General features: G+C 51.7%; 1 protein-coding gene across 23 annotated transcripts in view; it reads left to right on the top strand.

The window, feature by feature from the left end:
* Positions 1 to 924: 924 nt before the first annotated feature.
* DYSF (dysferlin) overlaps positions 925 to 23464 on the top strand; it is a 228089-nt gene continuing 205549 nt past the window's right edge. For 8 of the 23 annotated variants that reach the window (XM_081254713.1, XM_081254719.1, XM_081254707.1 and 5 more), the window contains exon 1: positions 925 to 1520. In XM_081254713.1, coding sequence (XP_081110839.1) covers positions 1433 to 1520 — 88 coding nt within the window. In that variant the 5' untranslated portion in view covers positions 925 to 1432. Of the gene's footprint in view, positions 1521 to 12246; positions 12520 to 23464 lie in introns of those variants that run through there. The other 15 variants (XM_081254709.1, XM_081254706.1, XM_081254726.1 and 12 more) reach the window with 4 other exon arrangements.

Genomic DNA, 23464 nt, shown 5'->3' with positions numbered 1-23464 from the left:
AAATCACAGACCTTCGGGGGAGTGTTGCTACCTCCTGGTACCTTCATATAAGGCAAAGCCAGGCCCCTGTCAGCAGCTGACCCTTCCTGCCCTGGGAGTGTGTGCTACCCCCATGGGCTGCTGGGGGAGAAGTTTTGCTGACAGCTGCACACCCACACCCATCCAAGTGGCCCACTTTAGAAGGTGAGTCAGCCGTCTGCTGGGAGTGGGTCCACACAGCTCCCGGAAAGCAGTTTAGCAACAGGTACTAGGGCCTAAAAAAAGGCATGTCCTGTGCCCTTATAATTCCAAAGCTAGGAATCCCATCTGAGGAACAAGCAGAGGGGGGCTCAAGATGGGTTTATATCCCAGTTTTTATATAAAAAACGATTTCTCACTACTCTGTTGATAAGAAACTGGGAAGAGCCTAAATGTGCAGCAATGGGAGAAAGCTTTGAGAATTTAAGACATTCATATGATAGAAAATAAGGTAGCTATTGAAAAAAATTGTTTATAAAGAATTTTTAATGATGCAAGAAAATGGTACATGAAAAAGCAGGACACAGAACTGCACAGACACTCTGAGCTCAGGTGTACAATAAAGACTAATTTACATGCGTATATGCATGCAATTCACAGGAAAAAGTCTGGGCTGGTAAATAAACAAATGTTAATACTGTATTTTTCAGACTCAGTGATTTCTTTCTTTTATGATTTTGTGTTAAAAGTGGCATGTGTTGTTTTTACAACCAGAGAAGAGGGGTACAAAGTTTTTAAGACAGCCGGCGCTGCCAGTCAATGAAATTCCTCAGCTCTGGTCTTCTCTCGCGAAAGCGCCGGCCCCGCGCCTGCTCCCCAGCGCGTCCCCGGGGCGGTCCGGCCGTCTGGCTCCGAGGGGGAGTGCTGGAATCCCCGCGGCAGGAGGAGGCGACGGGCTAGGCGTCGCGCACTGCCGGAGGTGGAAGGTCAGGGGAGGGACCAAGCCTTTCTCCTATGCAGGAGCGAGATCGGAACTGCGCTGGGCGCCCGGAGCCCTGGTCCAGCCCTCAGCCCTCGCGGCCGCCGCCCAGTCCGCTGTTCCACCGCCAGGTGCAAAATGCCGTGTCATTGGGAGAGTCTGCGGCCGGAGCATTGAATTACAGCTTAGCCGAGCCCGGGTAGGGCGGCGGGGGTGGAAGGTGAGCAGAAGCCCCTGTTCTCCTCGGAGCACCCGCTGACAAGCGGGCTGAGCGCAGCCGGGGCGCGGACCGAGTGGAGCCCACTGAAGCAGCCCGGGACTGGCCTGTTCCTCTTTAAGAGCCGCTGCTCTGAGCCGGGAGCCAGTGATCCAAGCGGTTCTCCCTCCGCCAGCTCTCTCCAGTGAGGGAACCCACGAGCTGCGCCTCGACCGTCCCCGACCTTCCCCAGCCCTCTCCGCGCCCTGGGCGCACTGGGCCCTGACTCCCCGCCAGTCATGCTGAGGGTCTTCATCCTCTACGCCGAGAACGTCCGCACCCCGGACTCCGACATCAGCGATGCCTACTGCTCTGCGGTGTTTGCAGGTAGGAGGGGCCCGCGAGCCCTCCCGGGAGGGGAGGATGGGGTCGGAGAGGAGACGCCGCGGCTCTCCATCCCGGAGAGCACCGGGACGTGAGAGGCCAGACTCCTCGCCCAGACCAGATTGACTTTGAGTGTTGCAAAAACACACACCCTCGGAGACAGGCGACTCAGAGGGAAATTGAGGCAAGAGGGAGAGGTGGCTGAGAGGCCTGGAAGCTGAGCCCGGGTTGGGGCTAATAGGGGCCTGGAAGACGGGGCCAGCATCTTTCCTCGCACTCTCAGGATCCCTTAAAAGAGGCCTTTCCGGGTTGTGTGCTGCAAAGCGTTTTACTGCAGGGCACCCCGCCTCTCCCCGGAAGACTGGTGCCCAGACTATTTGTAATCCAGCTCTTCCCGCCCCCCGCCCCCCACCCCCTCCCCGCGCCCCGGCCCGGGCCTGGCGTCTCTCCTCGGCCTTCGCTCTCTATTACAGCCTGGGCCGGCAGGCAGGCGGCCACTGGGGGCAGAGGCATCGCCCATCGGTCCAGGGATCCTACCCTTGCTTTGGGCACAGGATGCGGGAAATTTAGCATGTTGGGGATGGTACCTCCATCACCAGATTGAGGCTACCTTGAGCAGGGGAGCCTGCTCCCCTATCAGATTGAGACCTCCCACAGGAAGGTCTTTTCATGGTGATGAATGGACTACTCCAGGAGGTGATGACTGTGCCCTGCCTGCTTCTCTGCGACGCCCCTCTGGGTGGAGCCAGAGCTGGGGTCAGCTGGGTGTGTGTGTTTGGAGCCATACGGAGGGAGAAGGACCAGAGGGCAGGAGTGTGGGAGCCCACCTCCCCACCCACCCTGTGGGTTCACTCTCAGCCTCTGTTACCTGTCATTCCCTTTCTCCCCCGGAGATCTGGCTGCATCCCAGGCCTCCGGCAATCATAGCATCAGCTGGTCCCTGGCCATCCAGCAGGAATTCCCTTTCAGTTTCACAAGCTCCTGGATCTACCTGTTCCCAGACGCCCGTGTGCCCATGTGCTCCTGGACACATGCACACCGGAAGTGCATGCGACACCTGCAAGTTCCAAGGAGTAGAAACTCACAGAACACAGGCATGTGTCCATAGCAATGTGCACACACACACAGACACATTCCTGGGTGTGTCTCCTGGGTGTGTGAGATTTTGGGTTTCTCGAGGAGGAATCGCTGAATGGGCCCTTGGCCTGGAAAGAAGTGTGCCCCGAAGCGGGTAGCAGGAGTGGGAGGTGACACTCGAGCTGTGCTCTTTTCCTAACGCGTTGCTTTGACCTGTTCTGACCAGCTTCCCACAGTTGCCTTCAGCAATGAGCTTTATCAAGGTGCTTCCAGGAGGAGAACGAGGGCACCAATCGGGGGCCTCCACGCTTCCTCTGAAACCTTGGCTCTGGGCAGGCCAGGCCAGTGGTTCATCTGCATGGCTCGGACTAGCAGCCTGGCTGAGGGCCCTGGGCTGAGGCTGCAGACCTCCAGGGAGCACCATTCACTCTGTAAATAGCCCCTTGGCTGAGGGGAGGGAGGATACATTGCTGCCAGAGGGAAAACAGGAACCCTGTGCTTTAGGCAGCCACGCCCGCCCCAGCACCCCTTGCCTGGCACAGGGCCCCCTGAGGGCTGAGCACCCTCTGGAGCTGTCCAGTGCACAATGAAATGCAAGAAAGGTCACCTTGGAGCCCCTGCCTCTGTTCTCAGGGGTCTTGTCTCCTCTGGCGTCCACTCAGCCTGAACCAGGTTTTCCTCCACCTTCTCTGTCCACACCCCCAGCTCCCAACACCTCCCTGCGGGACCACACAGTTGACCAGCCTTCATGGCGCCCCTACCCAGACCAAGCTCAGAACCCTAGTAAGAGAAAGGAAAGAATGAATAATGAATAATGAAAGGGGAAGCCCTTTCTCACCCCAGAAGTGCTTTACCTAGAGGAAATCCTAGTGGCTTGGCTCCTCTCCTGTCGTCATTTCTGCTCCCAGGGCCGCCTGTGGAGCAATCGCCCCATCCTGCATCCTCGCCCTGACTGAGCCCTTCCCCCCATTTGTCTGTCTGCTGTCAGTCTGCAGTCCTCCCTTTTGCCTGCAGCCTGGCTCCTCTGGGTGGGCTTCCCCTTCCCTGGCGATGAACGAGGTACACTGTCTATGCTGACCGGGAGGGTCCCCAGGCTTCGGTGGGGGGCCTTCTGGATCCCCCCCACTCCCAGCCATCACAGTCACTGCCAAGCCGTCATGGGGAGTGCAGGCCCTCCCTCCCCCACCCCTGGCCACAGTCCACCTCCTGCGTGTTGGCCGAGCTCTTCACTCATGTCCAAATTTGGCCTCCCTGCAGCATTCAGGCCTGCTCACCCTCCTTCTCCCGACCAGGGCCAGGTTGGTGAATGATTACACAGAAGGCTCTGGTCTCAGGGACACACTCCTCAGAGCAGAACACCCTTCTGGGAAGGCCTCCCGCACCAGCTGGCCTGGATCTGGCTTTCCCAGACCTGCTGGTTTTAGGGCCCATAGACCCCCTCCTTTGGCTACCTATTTGTAATATCTCATAATTTCACAGGTGCCTCCCCGCATGCATAAATTCATTTCCTGCTCACAGTAGCTTTGTGAGGCCAGTGGGCAGGGATATCATCCCCTTTTACAGATGAGCAGATAAGCCCAGAGAAGTGCAGGGGCCTGACCAAGGTCACACAGTGACCAAAGCTCCCCTCCCACCCCCATCATCACGCCCTCTGTTGTTCTCAACGTCCATGCTCATGAATAAGAAAGTGCTTTGGAAAGCATACCATGCACTGCCCACACATGAGACACTCTGGGCCTGAGCCAGAACAGGGGAGGGCTGTGCGTGGGGTACCCAGCATGGACTGAGTCAGAGTCGGGGGGAGTGCAAGGCTGCAGGGAGGGCAGTGTATGACGAATGACCCAGAGATGCAGGATTCCAATTTTGAAAAGTGTATTCATCGCAAGCAGAGAGAATGGTCATTCATTAAGCACAATGTACCATTTTCAGATGCCGTTTCTTCAAAACCCCACAACGATCCTGTGAGATATATTTAACAGATACTGTGCTTACTAAGTGTAAGCACTGTTCTAAATAGAGCTCACTTACTATGAGTTCTATCATGTTCGAGTTGTAATTTGTACCATGTAGACGCTTAATCCTCCTATCAACCATATATGGTAGCAACCATTATCACCCCCATTCTACACCAAAAAGAGGTTAAGTCATACACTAGTAATTAGTGGAATCAGGATTCAGGCCCACGCAATCTGGCTCCAGAACCCCATCTTTAACTGCTCTACCATTTCCCTCTGGTCTTAGTTCTGATTTCTAAGAGACAAGCAGTAAAAGGTGGAGGGGCAGGAGTGGACCCAGGTCCGGCTCACACCCCAGAGCCCAGTCTCTGTCTGTACGTGGCCCCCTCACACCTGCCTTATCTCACACATTGTCCCTGCTGCCACCCACACTCGTTCTCCCTCAGGCCCTGACATCCCCACTCTCGTTCTCTGGTCTGGAGGATGCTTTCTTATCTCAGAGGGGTCTCTGGCCCTCTGCATCACCCTCTCTGCATCTCATAGGACCGGTCACCAGTGGGCCCAGGATGCTCCGTCTGGGCAGTACTCTTGTGCTAGACCATCTCAAGGCCTCTGTTAGGCCTGGGATGGCTGTTCAGGGACTGATAAGCTAAGGCTAGGGGCATGCATTATGGAGCACTGAGATGGGCAGCCTGCAGTGGGTGTGGCAGGCACTTGGGGGCCTCTGGAAAGGGGGGCACTGTAAGCATAGGCCCCAAGCTTAGCCAATCCAGTGGGGTGGAGGGGCTCAGGAGTGCAGATAGCTGGCAGCCTTGGTCACATTCCAGTGGGATGAGAGCATGGAACAAGAATGAAAGAAGGACAGTAGCTGAGAGTGTTGGCTGTGGACCCAGACTGCCTGGGACCTTGGATTTGGAACCCCAGCACTGTCATTTTCCAGCTGTGTGTCTTTGGGCAAGTTACTTAACCTCTGTGTCTCAGTTTCCTCATCTATAAAGTGTTGCTAATAATAGTACCTGCTTTGGAGGGATGGTTCTGAAGAGTTTATGTGTTGATCCACATAATACACTTTGAAGAGTGCCTGACACTTAAATACATGTTAACTATTTTACTATTATTATATATGTTTATATATATATTTATTATAATTATTATTATGGTTAACATGTATTGTACGTGTACTAAGAAATCACTGCACACATCCAAATCACTGCACACATCCATTTCACTATCTTTTTTGCCTGGTCCGGCCTATCACCAGCTCTGTTGGTTCATCTACTGTCCTACCAGACTGGGCACAATGTGCTGAGAAGTGAGTGGCCATCCCCTCGGCCCCAAGGGACCCTGGTCCTGTCTCCTCTGGCTGCTCCCCCCGCACCCCCCGGAGCAGTCTCTTCTGAGGCCAAGACATATGTCCACTTGCCTGACGGCTGGCTGTGACCCTCACCATCGGGCTGGATCTTTCTTGGAAAAAGTATCCCTCTAGTGACTCCCTGAGCCCACAAACCTTCTCAGTCCCTCTCCCCAGGCCAAAATCTGTTTCTTTACTTCCTGCATGCTGGTCTCTTTCCAGATTGGTTCATTAGGCTAAAATGTTAGCAAGAAGAGCACTAACATCTATCGTGCACCTACTGTGCGCCAGGCAGGCACTGGGCTGGAAACCTTAGTGTTTGCTTTAATCCTCCCAACAGCTCTGTGAAGTAGCATTCTCTCGATTTCACAGAAGTGGAAACAGACTCTGAAAGGTCAAATCTCACGTCTTGGGACATATGGCTAGAAAAGGGTGCACTGGGATGGACGCAGGGCCGTCTGATTGTTCCTGCTATGGGAGAGTTCTTCCCAGGCAGTCGGTCACATGACCATGGCCATAACCAGAATGACAGCTATATGTGCAGTCTATACCCCGACACCCCTGGTAGACATGTGACTGCCTCTCTAATCCCAGCTGGTCGGACTGGGATATCCTTGGGACACAAATTCTTCAATGAATATGAGGGGGGAGGGCAGAAGCTTGCATTGGACCATCCGTATTCCTGTAAGTTTTTGGACTTTGGCAAATGTGCCCTGAGGAATCCTGTAAGCTCACGTGCAGAGTGTTCATCTCCAGGTTGGTGTTATTGGAAGCAGAGGGCAAGGTTTATTTGCTTCCTGGATACCCCATGTCAGGCCTTGGGAAAAAACAAGGCCCCAGACATTAGGAGAACTGAGCCAGAGGAGGCCAACTCCAAGAGCAAGAAGGGGCTCTCCTTGAAGTATCTCCTCCTTGACTGGCAGGGAGGAAGGACCCCATCTAGGTGACAGAAGAGGGTCACAAACCCACATGCCCATGGGAGCACGGCAGGTGGCGTAACTAAGGCCAGAGGGAGAAGCGTATGCATATTGGGTGAGTGATAGTGAGTAGGGTGAGCCGAGATGCATACTCCCGGCTGCAGGTGCCAGAGAGTCAGTGTTAGGCAGAAAATTAGGACCGTGCGCCAGCTTCTCTGATTTTTCAAGGGATGCTACAAATCCAGATCTCCTAATGTTTAAAGTACAATTTTGTTATAAAACATTGTGTTGATCAAAGACAGCAGGTCTATGTGCTGGATGTGTCCCAGGGGACACCAGTGGCAGCATCTGATGGTGTTTTGTTTAATCTGGGAGACCTTGGTTCTTGGACTCTCCAGGGAACAGGCAGCCAGTCTCCTCTCACTTGGGATTATCACTCAGCACCTAACCATGACACCGCGGATGGGGTAACAGGGGAGAGCTTTAGTCCCCTCCCCCCCCTTACCTCTTTTAGCTCTGAAATGTCTGTTGCGCTTAACATGAAATTGTAAGTAAAAACTGGGCTTGCTATGCAAATTCAGCTTCAAAGCAGGTCCCCTTGGGGCAGGAGATAGATGAGCCCCAGGCTAAACAGCTGGAGTTCGTCCCCTGTGGACAGATACTCCAAAATAGCAGGAGGGAGGAGAAGCTAAGCCCTGCCCAGATAAGAGATAAAAGAACACATATTCCTCATTCAGGTCAAGGAGACCTTCCCAACTACACATACACAGAAAAGCTCCTTGGAGGTCAAAAAGGGAGGGGGCGCCACCCCATAGTAAGTGACTTCAACCTACCCATAGGCCTATTCTCTAGAATCCATCTTGGCTAAGAGATGCGCACACACACAGAGGAGGACGCTGAGATATACCAAATATGGACTCAGAATCAGCAAAGCAAGATGACTGGCCAAAGGAAACCCAGAAGAAATGCCCCATAAAAGTCATTCAAACTAATACAACGGCGCGACTCTCTCTCTCTGAGCCCGCCCGTGTGTCTACCCACACGTACTCTTTTTCCTCCTAATAAACACTTTGTTTCACTACTTTCCGTTTCTTTGTGGAAATTCATTTTCTTGTCACTGGCCACTGGTCTAGTGGCTAGGATTCAGTGCTCTCACTGCTGTGGCCTGACTTCAATCTCTGGCCAGGAACTGAAATCCTGCTTCAAGCCACTGCAGACCGAGGACACCCGAGACAACCCTAACCCCCTTGCTACCCAACAGTGGCTCTTAAGCTGGCCCTGTCACCTTTGCAGTGGGGCTGGAGTTTTCCAGGACGCCGAGGAGCCGCCCTTACCTGAGGCCTTAGGTAGGATGCAGACCTGGCTGTTGGTTAGCGAGCCCTAACTGATGGTGGGGGGCACGATGGTCTCACTCACATAATGGTTGATGTGTAGGCAGCCCAGGCTGGTAAAGTTCTGACCCACAGGGCTCTCCAAGCCCCCGGATCCTTTCTGTCTTGTTTCCCTGCTATCCCCCATGGTCACTTTGACAACATGGTTGGCGTGGTGGATATTGTACTTGGCTCTCCAGTGTCCCTTCCACACCATGATGAGGCTAAGCCAGTGTTTCTCAAAGAGGATAGTACTGTCCCCTTGGGGGAATTTTGGATATGATGATCTGGGATATGTTTTCACTGCAGCCTGGGCAGGACACACATAGCCTTCCTGCTCATATCGCATCGGTCATCACCTGGTTTCCTGGCCACATGTAGCTCTGAGGGAGTTCTGGGAAATGTAGTCTATTTATGTGGGTGACCATTCTTCCAGGTCTAGCTCCTTGGAACATTTCTATGGCAGGAGGGGAGAACATCTTTTTTTTTTTTTTTTTTTTATGGTACGCAGGCCTCTCACTGCTGTGGCCTCTCCCGTCGTGGAGCACAGGCTCTGGACGCGCAAGCTCAGCGGCCATGGCTCACGGGCCCAGCCGCTCCTCAGCACGTGGGATATTCCCAGACCGGGGCACAAACGTGTGTCCCCTGCATCGGCAGGTGGACTCTCAACCACTGCGCCACCTGGGAAGCCCCGGGAGAACATCTTTGAGGGGGACAAGTTGAGGTCTCAGCACACTGTCCGCAAGAGCTGCATTCCTGATGCAAGTCCCCTTGGGAGGAAGCCCCCTTGAGCACCACCCAGGATGACACCTCCAAGGGAAGAGTCAGCCATGCTATCAGGGAGAAGTGAAGGGTAGCCAGGCTGGGAAGCTGGAAGTTGGGATGGGAAAAGAGGCCTCAGGAAGTGTCCAGGGCTCAGGCCACCAGCTGCTGCTTTTCTGGTGGACTGAGAAGGGGTGTGGAGACCCTGTTCCTTGGACATAAGCCAAGTGTTTGCAAAAGTCCCTTGGAATATTCCTCTGGAAATATTAGATATGCCCCTACAGATTTCCTGTGCCACCTCTGACCGATTAGAGCAGGGCTAGGGGGCAGGGTGTGGTGTGCTGGGGAAAGCAGCAAAGTCAGGAATCATTGTGATGGTAAAAAATATCCTCAATCATCAGATCCAAAATTCCCCCTAGGGGGCAGTACTATCCTCTTTGAGAACAGCACACTTCACATCACGGGGTGGAAGGGACACTGGGGAGCCAAGTACAATGTCCATCACACCAACCCCAGGCCAGCCCTTCCTATCCACTGGGAACACCTGGCTGCCTGAGACAGACTTGGGCTCTCCCCTCATCGGCCGACTCCACCATCTAGCTAGACATCAAACCAGCACGTAAACAAATAGTTACTGCTTACAGTTGGGACAAGCGCTAAGAAGGAAAAGTGCTGCTGTGCAGTTGTTTGCCAGAGGACCCAGCCTACACCAGGAGGTCAGAGGCTTCCCACGGAAGTGATGAGGCCTGAAGAGTGAGTGGGGGTGGCCCTTTAAGAGGGGGGGGAAGGCAGGTGCAGGTGGAGGTGACAGCAGAGCTTGGAGGGAGTCTGGGGGGAGCTCAGCATGTTCCAGAAACTGAGAAGCCGCTGCAGCTGGAGCTGGAGAGCGAGCGGCTGGCGGGTCTTACCTTGTGTGCAGAGGAAAGGGGGCCAGGCTTTATTCCAAGAGCATGGCAGGCCTTGGAGGGATTTTACGAGGGGAGGGACCTGATTATATTTAAGATCACTTGGCTCCTGTGAGGATAATGGACCAGAGGTGACCAGCTAAGAGGCAGCCCAGGCAGGAGAGGGTGGTGGTGGAAATGCCTTGGTGGAGGTATTTGGATGCTGTGGGCACATATAGATGGTACCAAAGTCAGTAAGGATGACTTAGGCTGCAAGTAAGTGAAATCCTACCTCAAAAAGGCTTTAATAATAAACAGTCGTAAAGTGATTTTTATTTTATTTTTATGTGGTACGTGGGCTTCTCACTGTTGTGGCCTCTCCCGTTGCGGAGCACAGGCTCAGCGGCCATGGCTCACGGGCGCAGCCGCTCCGCAGCATGTGGGATCTTCCCAGACCGGGGCACGAACCCGTGTCCCCTGCATCGGCAGGTGGACTCTCAACCACTGCGCCACCAGGGAAGCCCTTAAAGTGATTTTTATTCCCGATACAAGTCCTCTTGGGAGGAAGCCCTGTTAGTACCAGGCCACAGTATGATCCAGAGACCTGGTGGGCTCTGGGCATATACAGTGGACAGCTCCACAGTCACCCTGGACCCAGGCTGACTCCATTTTTCTCTCTGGTCTGCCGTCCTTGGTGTCTGCTACATCTTAGAACTGGCCGGCAACTGGATCTACATGCTTCCTTATTCTCACGAAGCAGGAGAGGGAGTTGGGCTTGTCCATTCACGGAGGACAAGTTATCCCTCCAGGAGAACAACTCGGGACATATGCCATCGCTGGACCAATAGCTATTGCCAGGAGATGATCTCAGATAGGTCAGGATCTGGAGCTGGGGCTAGGGGTAGTACCCGAATAGTCAGGTTCTGCTGAGAGGGAGGAAGTTTGGATGTTGGAGAGGAAGTAAATGTCCAGCTCATCATGAGGGTTAGTGGGGTCACCCAGGGAGAGTGGTAGAGTCAGGAGGAAGAGGGCACAAGCCAGCTAGAGAAAGTGCAGCCTTTAAGGTTGGGGAGAGGACAGCCTCAGACTTGTCATCGAGTGGGTGAGGGGCGGTAGGATCTAGTGCCCAAGTGCCCAGCGGGGCTTAGGAATACGAATGATTCGTTTAGAACAGCAGGAGAAAGAGCAAAAGATTTGGGCGCAGAAGCTGACGGGAGTTAGGAGGCGGGGAGCCTGAGGAAGTTCTCTACTTTGCATATAAAAAGCAAACTGAGAGGGAGGATGGTGATGGGATGTTGTAGGTTTGGGGAGAGAAAAGTATGAAATAGTTGTCTAGGAGAGAGGGAGATTGAAGAGGCTGTGGAGATGTAGTGTGGTTGCCTATCGGCACTCAGGACCACCAGTCAGGGGTGGAAATAACAGGTGGAGGCCAGCAGGTTAGCTGTGTTATTCTCCAGCACCTTTAGTGCTTAGCGGGCTGGGGTGGAGTAGGCAGGGCTGGCTTTCACCACGTTGTTGTTTAGCCACCTGAAAATGCTGGATCTTCAAAACGAGAGAAGAGAAAGAGAGCTGTGATCTTGTGCAGCAGAATGACGATAACTAGTCACTGAATTGGGGCTGAGTGAGGAAGCTAGTGAGGACCTGGGAGGTGGGAGGAGGGACAGTGCCTGTCGGGTGCTCGGTGCTGCAATGTAGGGGTATAGAGGTGAGAAGCCACCTGTGGCCAAGAAGTTCATCAGCTGGAAAGGAACCAGACGTAACACGGGAACGCGCGCTAAAGGCTGTCACCACTCGAGGCTCACGCTCTAGGCAATTCCCCTCACGGTGCGGGCGAGGGGACCTAGAGCTTGCTGCTGGGGATGTGGCAGGGTACCGAGTGGGTAGGATGCAGCCCTCCGCCTCCGAAGACGAGTGACCCCGGACTGCTCTGGAGAAGGCTCAGAGGCCCTTCGCGAGAGTCCGAGCGTCGGAGTCTCTCGGGCCTCCGCGAGGGCGGTCGAAGGGGAAGGTGGGCCGAGGCGAGAGGCGTGGGCGCCCGGGGCTCAGGGCGCAGCGCGCGTTCGGCCGCTCGGCCCTCTCCTCCTCCAGTGCTCGCAGCGCTTGCAGTTTCCCGCGGACATACTCTGGTCTCTGAAGCCGGGTTTCCCCCACCTCCCGCCTTCGCACCTAGTTGCCCCTGGGCCCTTCGGGCAGGAGAGCAGCGGAAGCGAAGTCGGCCTTGGTGCGCTCGGGGCCGGGCGCGCTGGCTGGGCGGGTAGCCGGGAAGGTGCGGGCTCCCGCTAGCAGGCGGGCGGGCGACGCTTCCCAGCTGCGCAGCCGAGCCGTGCGCCCCGCGTCAGCTGCGCTTCCATTCCTGGCGGGGGCGGGGACCCGCGCCCCCGCCGGCGCCAGGCTGACCCCTGGCCCGCCCCGCCCTCCGCGGGCAGGGCGGATCCGGACCCGGGCCGGAGGGGAGGGTCCACACAGTAGGTGTCCGGTGTCCTCGCCGCGGCCTCTTCCAGGCGCCGGGACTTCTCCCGCGGAGGCGACAGCTCGCTCCTCTCTGGTGCGGCTGCCGCGGAGCCGAGCGCTTGCTCGGTGGGGGCCGGCCGAACCATGCTGAGCTGCCAGCTGGTGAGGGCCAGCAACCTCCCCAGTGTGAAGAAGGACCGGCGCAGCGACCCGGTCGCCAGCTTGACTTTCCGAGGTGAGAGCCCCGTGGCCGTGGCGCCCGTGCGCCCGCGCCACCGACTCTGCGCGCGCACCGCCGGGTCTGCCGCCCCGGCTCCGGCGCTAACTCTGGCCCAAGCCATAGTTTCCTCCCCGTCAGCAAGAACAGAAATCTCAGAGAAATTTCGGTCCTATCTTCTGCCGAGGGGACGAGGAGGATGCAACCGAGCACGATAAATGCCACTGTGTTCAGAAATTTTGGAAAACCGGAAGTGCCATAATAGGTCAACAGTTACCACTTTTCTAAGACCGAAGCCCAGAGGGAATAATGTGCGAGCCCTTAGCGGGCAGTGATGAGGGCGGGGTTGGAGGATGGGTGCGGAAGAGAGAGGAATAGGATCGCTTAAAAACTGGGTGTGGAGACCGTGAAAGTTGTGTCTTGATTTCATTCATTCATTCGTCCATCTTTTCAGCACTGGCCATATTGAATCAGCCGTGTCTCAGTTGGGAAGAAAAGGGATAGAATAAGGCGGATGTAGCCTTGATACAAAAAATTTTGAGAGTTCAAGGAAGCTTTTTAAATGTAAAGAGCCTAAATGCCTGCCTGTGGTACTTAGACAAGTGAGGGTCTCTCTCTGTTTGGGGCAAACACCCCAAAGGACTCAAACCCCGCCCCCTTCTCACCAGGCACCCTTAACTCCCGCCTCAAGGCAGACATTCCCACGGGAAGAGGTATCTCAGGAGGGGAAAGGGAAGAGGAAGGATCTGTCAAAATTAAGAGAAGGAACAATGGCCGTGAGTCAGGACCCCGGTTCTGCAAAGAGAGATAATTAAGGAAAGGGAGACGGTTTTCCTCTTACCACGAGGTGTATCCTGTGGTTTTGTGGAATTAAAAAACGTGTGCGGCGCAAAAGGTGGTCAAACGGAGAGGGACAAGTGGCTGGTGTTTTCAGGAGGTTAGAAAAAGGTGGGAACACCAAGGGGGCTCTTTAGCTCTGACCCACGATCGCCGTCTGCTCCCCAAGCACCCCAAAATGATGATAACCGTAGATGAAAGACACGATTTGGCAAAGTGAGAACTAACTGTAGCTTTTATTCTTTGTTGTGTGACCATTTACATTTTATTCCTTGTTTGAAAAGTGTGAGTCGAAACAGTTTAGAAAACTCTTCTGTTTTCATTAATTGGTGATATTCCTGGGTGCCTACTATGAAATGCAGCATCAAGCAAGGTCCCTAGTTCTCCCTTAGGTTCAGATTCTTCCTAAGCCATTCTTGTGTGGAAATTATGGGGCCAACACTGGCAGGGAAAGAAGTTCCCCAGGGACCCTGAGCCCAGGGCCCTTCCTCAGCCTAGGTCTCTTAGATGCTTTGGACTTCTTTTGCATCTGTTCACCACTCTCTTTCCCTGGTTCTCTAACGGTTTTGTGGTAGCTACTAATCTCCCCATTCTGCAGACAAGAAAATGGAAACCTGGGGAAGTGTCCTGGTCATGGCAGGGAATGCTTGGAGTGGGCAGTGCCCTTGAGTCCAAATCAGTCGAGGTCCTTCTTGGCTGTTGCCCCAGCCCAGGTACCCCGAGCACATGCACCTGCTGTCCTCTCCCCATCTCTGCATTCCCCTCCCTTTATAATGCCTCACTATTTATTTGCACTGACAAGCTCCTAGCAAAACTGAAATATAATGGAATGTACCATCTCCAGCTGTTCAAAGTCTATTTATCTTTCAAAGCCCAGCTACAATGCCACCTTCTCCAGGAAGGCACCCAGGATTCCCCTGGCTATCATTAGTCTCTCCTCTCTGGATGCACAGCACCTTGTTAGGTCTGCTAGTGCACTCGCCCCAGCCGGGCTGTGCTCAGTACTTCGCTCCATAATTAGGATCGCAGGACTCCTTGAGGGCGACATCTTGTCCTATTCATCAGGATGCCTGGTGCTGAGAGCAAACAGGTGGTACTCTCTAGTGTGTGCCCTTTCTGACCCAGTAACTCACCATCTTCCAGATGTGCCTGGGAGTCTCAACAGTCTGGGGCAATGGTTCCCATGTTTTACTGTGCCTGAGAATCTTCTGGGGATTGTGGTTGAAAGACAGATTCCTGGGTCCTATCCATAGATGTTCTGATGCAGCAGGTTTAAGTGACCTAAGAATTAGCATTTCCATACCTGATGCAGGCCATTTTGGAACCACATCTTGAGAGAAACTGATGTGAGATGTGGTGAAAGGTGAAATTAATGTGACCTCCCCCACCCTACAGGGGTATTCATGCTGGACTCTGGGGCTGAGATGATGCTTAGGGAAAGGGGGCTGTTAGAATGAGACCCAGAATTTACAGATCATCTAGCTTGGGGTATTCAACCCCGGCTGCATATCAGAATTGCATGGGGGAGCTTTCAGAAAAACCACTGCCAAACTCCCTGTCCCTCCTCTCTTGAAGCGAAACTTCTGGGGGGAGGGGCCCAGATATAGGTGTTTCTAAAAAATCTCCAAATGTACAGGAAGCACAATCAGGGGTGAGAAGCCTTGTCAGAACACATCATGGCACAGAGGGGACTGGACTGCTTGCAGAGATGTCTCTGCACTGTGTGCTGGGCTCCCACTCGGAGCGGAGCCCGAGGAGCATGGGCCTGGCCGGGCCCACTTGTCTCACAGTTGTTCCGGGCATTCCAGGCTCAGATGTAATTTCAGGACCTGCCTCCCAAAATAGACTATGAGCTCTGGGAGGCTGGACTCTGAGGGCCCTTTTATGTGTTCCCTCTCTCAGGGCTTTAGGATAGAGGCTTTTAATGAATAATTATCATCCCTTTGTTCTTGTATTAATTAATTAGTTAGCATGACTAACTACCATGAGTACCTGGGCCATGGTGGAGATTTTTGACTGACCATTTGCGTGAATGAACAGCTTCATTTCCTATAACATTTAATGAGCTGTACTTCTCTTCTGCCCTGCCCATTTCCCACCCTCTAATGCCATGATTTACATCCATTCATTCATGCATTTATTTCATTGAACAAATATTTATTGAGCACCTACTACATGCTGGGTGCTGTTTGAGGGGCTGGGGATGCATCCAAGAACAAAACCAGATCCCTGTTCCCTTGGAGCTCAAACATCTTATTTCCTTGAAGTTTGGGTCTCCTGTGCCCCCACTTAGTGACTTTCTACCCTGCTTCCTCCAGGCTCACCAGCCAGAACCCGAGTCATTACTGCCCCTTCCCTTTCCTTCCTCCCATCAGTCGCTCTCTCTCCCTTCCCCCCTCCCCTCTCATCTATCTCCTGGGGATCTTATAAAACCATCTGTAGGTGGGCCCACGTGACTTACCTGTATAGGGAAGGTGAGCTGCAAGGACGCTGGACTCTCTGAATCTAGCTTTTTGAATATTAAAAGTTACTTTAGGGCTTCCCTGGTGGTGCAGTGGTTGAGAGTTCGCCTGCCGACGCAGGGGACACGGGTTCGGGCCCCAGTCCGGGAAGATCCCACATGCTGCAGAGTGGCTGGGCCCGTGAGCCATCGCCGCTGAGCCTGCACGTCCGGAGCCTGTGCTCCGCAACGGGAGAGGCCGCAGCAGTGAGAGGCCCGCATACCGCAGGGAAAAAAAAAAAAAAGTTACTTTAAAGCATGGAAAATAGCCTGTTTTCTTTAGGTGAACGTAACATGTACTCAATGTAAAAAAGGATGAGACAAAAGTAAAAAGTAGCCCCCCATCCTTATACTTCAAATTAACTTGTCAACAATTTGACGTATTTCCTCCAAGATTCTTTTTTCTCTTTTTTTTTAAGAGCAATTTTAGTGTGAAATTTAACACCTAAGTAAGTACATAAAATATAAATGTACGCTTTAATGCAGTTGTTCTCAGTTGGCAATTTTGTTCCTCAGGGGACATTTAGCAATGTCTGGAGAACTTTTGGGTTGTCACCACTGGGCGGGAGGATGAGGTGCTATTGGCATCTACGGTGGGTAGAGGCCAGGGATGCTGCTAAACATCCTGCAGTGCACAAGACAGCTCCATGACACCCACAACAAAGACTTATCCAACGCCAGAAGCTAATATGGCCAAGGTTGAGGAACCCTGCTTTAATGGATAAATTATGAAGGGAACACCCATGTCTGTCACTCAGGTCAAGGAATTGAACCTTACCGGTTCTACCCCTCCACCAGAAGTCCCTAGACCCCTTGCCTTCCTCCCTAGAGATAATCCCATCCAGATATCTTTTTTCCAGATGTTTGCATATTTACATTTTCACTCAGTAAGAAGCCAGAGGCATTTTTGTATCAGTAAATATTCTTCTACACACCTTCTAAGTTTTATTTTATTACATGGATACAACATAATTCAGTTAATCAACACCCTATTAAGGAATATTTAGGTTGTATCAATTTTTTAATATTTATATCCAAAGCTTAAATTATACTGTCACTATGAGAAATATCCTGGTGACTAAATCTTTGCCCACTTATTTAACTATTTCCTTTTGGTAAATACTGGAAGTGGCGTTGCTATGTCAGAGGTTATAGACATATTTAAGGCTTTGCCACATTTCCCAAATTGCTATCCTGACAGTCTGTACCAACTTTATCTTCCCATTAGCTGAGTTTGGGGGCTTATTTTCTTATAATTCTGCTAACACAAAGCATCATCATGCAAAATTTTAACAATTTCTTAGGTTCAGATAGTATTTGTGACCTTTCAATGTTATTGCCTATTTGCATTTATTTCTTACTGAATTGCTTTTTAATTTGCCCAGTTTGGGAGGGAAGAGATGTTTGTCTTTTTCTTCATTAGTTGTGAGTCCTCTTTACACATTAAGGACATTAAGATGTTGTCATAGATGTTTAAAATATCTTCCCCAGTTCTAATTGGCCTTTTGAGTTTAAAGACTACCCCTCTTAGAGAGCATTCCATCACAGCCAGTATATCCACCTGCCACCACCCCTTCCTGACTACTCATTTTCTGGAAAGTATGTTTTCAGTTAAGATTTAGAAAGATTGAGATCGAGGTGGGAGTTCTTGAGGTGAGAAGAGTAGGGCTCTGCTAGGGAAGGCAGGGAGTGACTGCTGCCCAGTCTTGGGGTGTGCAGTCTTAAGTCAGGGCACAGATGGTGGGGCAAGTATCAGAGTTATCAGAGTCTGCCTACCCTTTTTGTTAGGGGGTATCTGTGCCAAGAAGTAAAGCAGGCCTCCCCTCAGCAGAAGCCAGGGCTACCTTTTCTCTGTTTACCACCATCTCTCTTGTCCACCAGTTTTTGGTTTTCTGCTGGTAACTTTGAATTTCTATCGCTTTGTTTATCTGACGGGTATTCTTTTTTATTTAATTAATTTATTTATTTATTTATTCTTGGCTGCATTGGGTCTTCGTTGCTGCGTGTGGGCTTTCTCTAGTTGCAGCGAGCGGGAGCTACTCTTCATTGTGGTGCACGGGCTTCTCATTGCTGTGGTTTCTCTTGTTGCAGAGCAAGGGCTCTAGAGCGCGGGCTCAGTGGCTGTGGCGCTTGGACTTAGTTGCTCTGCTGCATGTGGGATCTTTCTGGATCAGGGCTCGAACCTATGTCCCTTGCACTGGCAGGCGGATTCTTAACTGCTGCACCACCAGGGAAGTCCCTCTGATGGGTATTCTAATGAGGTGTCAAGAGAGTGCCCAGCACAGAGCAAGTCCTCAGTAAATATTTGTGGACTAAATGGGAGACTGCATTGAGGTTGCCTGCAGGATCTGAAGGTGCCCTGCCTCTCTGACAGCGGGTCCTGTTACCTGACTGGTGGGCAGAAACAGCCCGTCTCTCTCTCTTTGGGATTCCCAGATGCCCCATCTCTTCTCCTCTCTGCTCCCTCTCTAGGTGAACGGCCCCAGCAGCACTCGTGCATCCCTGTCAGAATCTGAGATGCGTTCTGCTCCCGCCACCACTTCTGCCTTCCCCACCCAGAGGCCTGTCAGTAGACCCCAGGCCTGCTACCTGTGTCCTCACCATCTTCCACCTGGACTTAAAAAAAACATTGTGTTAAAATACACATAATTTAGGGCTTCCCTGGTGGCGCAGTGGTTGAGAGTCCATCTGCCGATGCAGGGGACACGGGTTCGTGCCCCGGTCCGGGAAGATCCCACATGCTGTGGAGTGGCTGGGCCCGTGAGCCATGGCCTCTGAGCCTGCGCGTCCGGAGCCTGTGCTCCACAACGGGAGAGGCCACAGCAGTGAGAGGTCCGCGTACCGCAAAAAAACAAAAAAACAAAAAAACACATAATATAAAATTTACCATCCTAACCATTTTTTTTTTTTTTTTTTTTGCGGTATGCAGGCCTCTCACTGTTGTGGCCTCTCCCGTTGCGGAGCACAGGCTCCGGACGCGCAGGCCCAGCGGCCATGGCTCACGGGCCCAGCCACTCCGCGGCATGCGGGATCTTCCCGGACCGGGGCACGAACCCGTGTCCCCTGCATCGGCAGGCGGACTCTCAAACACTGCGCCACCAGGGAAGCCCTAACCATTTTTAAGTGTACAGTTCAGTGGTATGAATTACATTCATATTGTTGTGCAGCCGTCACCACCATCCATGTCCAGAGCCCTTTCATCTTCCCCAGCTAAAATCTATACCTGTTAAATAATAACTCCCCATTTCCCCCTCCCCAAGTCCCTGGTAACTGGCTTATTTCATTTAGCATGATGTCTCCAAGGTTCATCCATGTGGTAGCATGTATCAGAAATTCCTTCCTTTTTAAGGCTGAACAATATTCCGTTGCGTGTTTATCCCACATTCTGTTTATCCATTCATCTGTCAGTGGATATCTGGGCCTTGGTGCCTTTGAGATGCAATGGGAAATGGACCCGTATTTCTCAGCCTTTTTGTAAATCCTCTTTGCACAGGCATTAGAAACATGGGAGCAGGTTACAGACCGTGATGTGCACCCTCAGTGGAAGTCCCTACTTTGGCATTTGTCTTCTCTGTGATCCCTCCAGCCCCAAAGAGTCCATTGAATCAGTGTTACGAAGACAAGCATTTTGTCTGCTTCCAAAATGTACCGTGACCTTATCATCGTGTTGGGGGAGGGAGTCTGCCTTCTCTCTGCTATAGGGAGATCGCCCGCTCACTCTGCCAGAGATCGGGGTGCTCCCTTCTACGCTGTAACCCCTGTGCCTGTCCAGGACTTGGTGACGAGGGCAGGGCAGGGCTCACAAGCATCCTGGGCCATTGAAAGGGGTCTGTCCCCACTAGATGGGCCTGAAGGTATGAGTGAGGCCTGAGACCCAGACCGCAGGGGAGACAGCAACCTGGCTGACAGGTAGACCTCACCAGGTGGGTAGCAGAGGGCAGTGATGTGGCTTCTCGAGTGAAGCCACAGCCACGTCTGATGCTCAGGTGTCAGATTTGTGAAACTCCCACCGGTGGAGACTGCTCAGCCAGGTGAGCCCAGGCGCTGGCTGGGCAGGGTAGACTGTCCTCTTACCCTCACTTTGCTCCTATCTCTGAGGCTCCTTCTCACATCCCCTCCCACAGCCCATGGTCTTTATCAAAACTGGCTCCAGTGGGGGACCAGGACGGTGTGCTACATCATTTTCTGTCACACACCTGGGCTCTCGGCACGCAAGGGCCAAGATTTCTCTATTCACCAGTTCTCCTCTGACAATCTTCCTTTAAGGCACTATTTTCAAACTTTTGGGACTGTTATCCACAACAAGAAATATATTTTACATCAAGACTTAGTACACACATGAGTAAGTATGCATGTGAAAATATAACCAAAATTTTCGAGTAGTAGTACTTTTACACCAAAGATGTGCTATGAAATTTTCTTCTCTATTCTGTCATTAAAAAGACATATTCGGGCTTCCCTGGTGGCGCAGTGGTTGAGAGTCCACCTGCTGATGCAGGGGACACGGGTTCGTGCCCCGGTCCGGGAAGATCCCACATGCCGCGGAGCGGCTAGGCCTGTGAGCCGTGGCCTCTGAGCCTGCGCGTCCGGAGCCTGTGCTCCGCAACGGGAGAGGCCACAACAGTGAGAGGCCCGCGTACCACACACACACACACAAAAAAGACATATTGGTCAACTCACTCAATTGCTGTCATGGCCTGCTAATGGGTCCCAATTTGCAGTTTGAAAAACACCACCCTAGGGACTTGCCTGGCCGTCCAGTGGTTAGGACTCTGCGCTTCCACTGCAGGGGGCACGGGTTCGATCCCTGCTCAGGGAACTAAGATACTGCATGCTGTGCAGTGCGGTCAAAAAACAAAAAAGAGAAAGAAAAAGAAAAACACTACCCTACAGCCATAGGGGACTCTGGTCTCGGAGTGTGGGTTGAGTTGGGGTGGGTAGGCTGGGGAAACAGGTGAGTAATTTGCATGGGGCCCAGAAGAGTCCTCCCATGGCGGGTTCACGCCCCTTCACTGAGTCATTCAGTCTGGAGGCACACCCTAGGGCTCCGGCATGATTCTCACGGATGCCTGCTGGCCCCCAGTTCTGCAGAGTAATCTGGGGAGAGGAGGTAATTCCCTCCCCCAACCCCAGCATGAGCTGTGAGCTCTCCTGTATCTTTAACTTTTGAGTCTGTTTATTTACAGACATAACGCCACATCTCTCAAGGCCAGAATTGATGATCAAGGACAGGACAGGTCTAAATCCATGATGAGGAAGGAACTGTTTCCTAGTTAGCAGCCTGCCTTCCTCTTTCTTGGCGTCTGTAAGTCATGTGATTGTGCCGGGTTCATGTTTCATTTCTTTCTGGCTCTTGTTTGGGGCTGTAGAGCCTATCAGTGACAACTCGCTTCATGTCATCCAGAGGGTCCCAGAGTTGGCCCTTCTAACCGGGACTTAGTGAAATCCCTTAGAGGGCGTTTGTTCTCCTCATCTTCAGGGAAGGCAGGAAGTAGAAAATGTTTAAAAGACACTTTGCACAGGGCTTGGCACACACACAGACACTTCTTAGTTGCTCTTAGCCAGGAGCACCTGGATATGTTTCCAAGTGGACAATTCAAGAGAGGCTGCAGATGGAATTTTCCATGTTACTCCTGTAGGTCATGGAAAGTTGATAGGGGATGGGAAGTGAACACTTAGATAGCATCTCATATCCCCTCAAAACTGATAAAGTAGACACTCTTTATTATTGTCATTTTACTGCCAAGGGAGATAAGGCCTTAGAGAGGTGACAATCCATACCTTAGAGAGGTGACAAGTTCACTTAGTAGTGCCTGCTCTTTGAATGACTCCAAAGCCATGTGTTTAACCTCTGCTGGAGCCACGCCAACACGGCCCCCAAGGGGATTCAGAATGATTCAGCCAGGGCAGGCCTGGGCAACCTTTAAGAAGATAACTGGGCCCCCCCAAGGACACCTGCCCCCCATTGTACTTTCTTTCATCCCCTCTGTCTGTTGACATGTAGCCATTCTGTGAATGCAGTCTCTGGCGTTCTCTGAGAAGAGCTGTTCTGTCCTCTAGTGAGGAATTGAACTTGCAGTCAGCTTGGGAAAGAAAAGGACCCATTCATTTGGCACCCGATTACTGGGCACCTTGCTATATTCTAGGGTTCCTAACATGAGGAAGGCATGGTGTCTGCTCTCTGAAGCTCACACTCTAGTTGGGGAGACAGACATAGAAGCACACACAGAACAGCTGTCCTGCTGTTCGATACATGTGGTCACAGCTTGCAACCGTCTCTGTCTGGGAGTCAGGGAAGGCTTATCTGAGCAGAGACAACTGAGCTGCCCACTGAAGGATCAGTAGGAATTCACTAGATGCATCAGAGTGGGGCACGGAGGGGAGGGGAGGGGAAGTGAACTCACATTTAATGAGCGTGCTGCGTGCCAGGCAGCTCAGTCATCCTATCTTGTTTAATTTTCACTACAGTCCCGTAGGGAGGTATTATTATGACCTTACAGATGAGGAAATTGAGATGTTCAATGAATTTCCTAAGAGGTTCTTCAAGTGTGGTACGTGGACCTCTGGGGGAATCCCCAGGCCTTTGAGCAGGTCAGCAATGTTAAAGCTATTTCCACAATAACACTAAGATGCTATTTGCCATTTTTGCTGAGTCCATATTTGTACAACTGGTACAATAGCACTGGAAGGTAAAACTGTTGGTGCCTTAAGACTAACGAGGGCTTTGGCACCAAATTGTACTAGTTGTTGTATTTTTCACCCTCATGTAACCTGAAAAAAAAAAAGCCAGTACTCACAGTTTGGGGGGAAAAAAAGCCAGTTTTACTGAAGAATGATCTTGATAAAGCAGTGCAAATATTAAGTTTATTAATCTTGATCTGGAGTTACACATGTTTGTAATATTTTCTGTGTTGAGATTGGAAGTATGCACAGAGCATTCTGCTGCACCCTGGAAAATGAAGATTGTTGCAAGAAAAAGCACTGTGTGACCGCTTGAGTGGCATGCTGAACTAGGCTTTTTTTTTTTTTTTTTTTTTTTTTTTTTTAATGGAATACTGTTTTTACTTGAAAGAATGACTGACAAACTATGATCGTTCAGACTTGGGCATCTGATAGACATTTTCTTGAAAATGAGTGAGTGAGCCTGACACTTTAAAAGCTGACGTTTATCATTTGTTGCCCATCATAAAATTTGAGCTTTCAAACAAAAATTGGAATTTTAGAAAGCTTCTGTCTTCCAGTTTCCCAGTATTTAATGACTTTTCTGATGAGACTGATGGTGATATTAATGAATGTGATTTTTCAGTATTATATAGTGAAATGTGTCAACATTGGAAGGTCTGCATAACTCAGTGAGCAAAAACTTCCCAAATGAGCAATGCAAGATGTTACAGAATCGTGTGGATAGAAGATTTATTCAAAATGCAAGATAGGACAATGGATTTTAATGTAACAGAGTACAAAATGTTCATCACTGTGCTTTCAGATTTCACACTGCAGCTAACCTTTAGGTTTAAGAAATACTACTTATTGAGGGCTTTCCTAGTGGCACAGTGGTTAAGAATCCACCTGCCAATGCAGGGGACACGGGTTCAAGCCCTGGGTCAGGAAGCTCCCACATGCCAC

Source organism: Mesoplodon bidens (genome assembly GCF_964165515.1).
Source record: "Mesoplodon bidens genome assembly, chromosome: 14".
Taxonomy (NCBI): domain Eukaryota; kingdom Metazoa; phylum Chordata; class Mammalia; order Artiodactyla; family Ziphiidae; genus Mesoplodon; species Mesoplodon bidens.
Note: the sequence above shows the minus strand (reverse complement) of the source record. Positions and strands in the feature narration are given on the sequence as shown.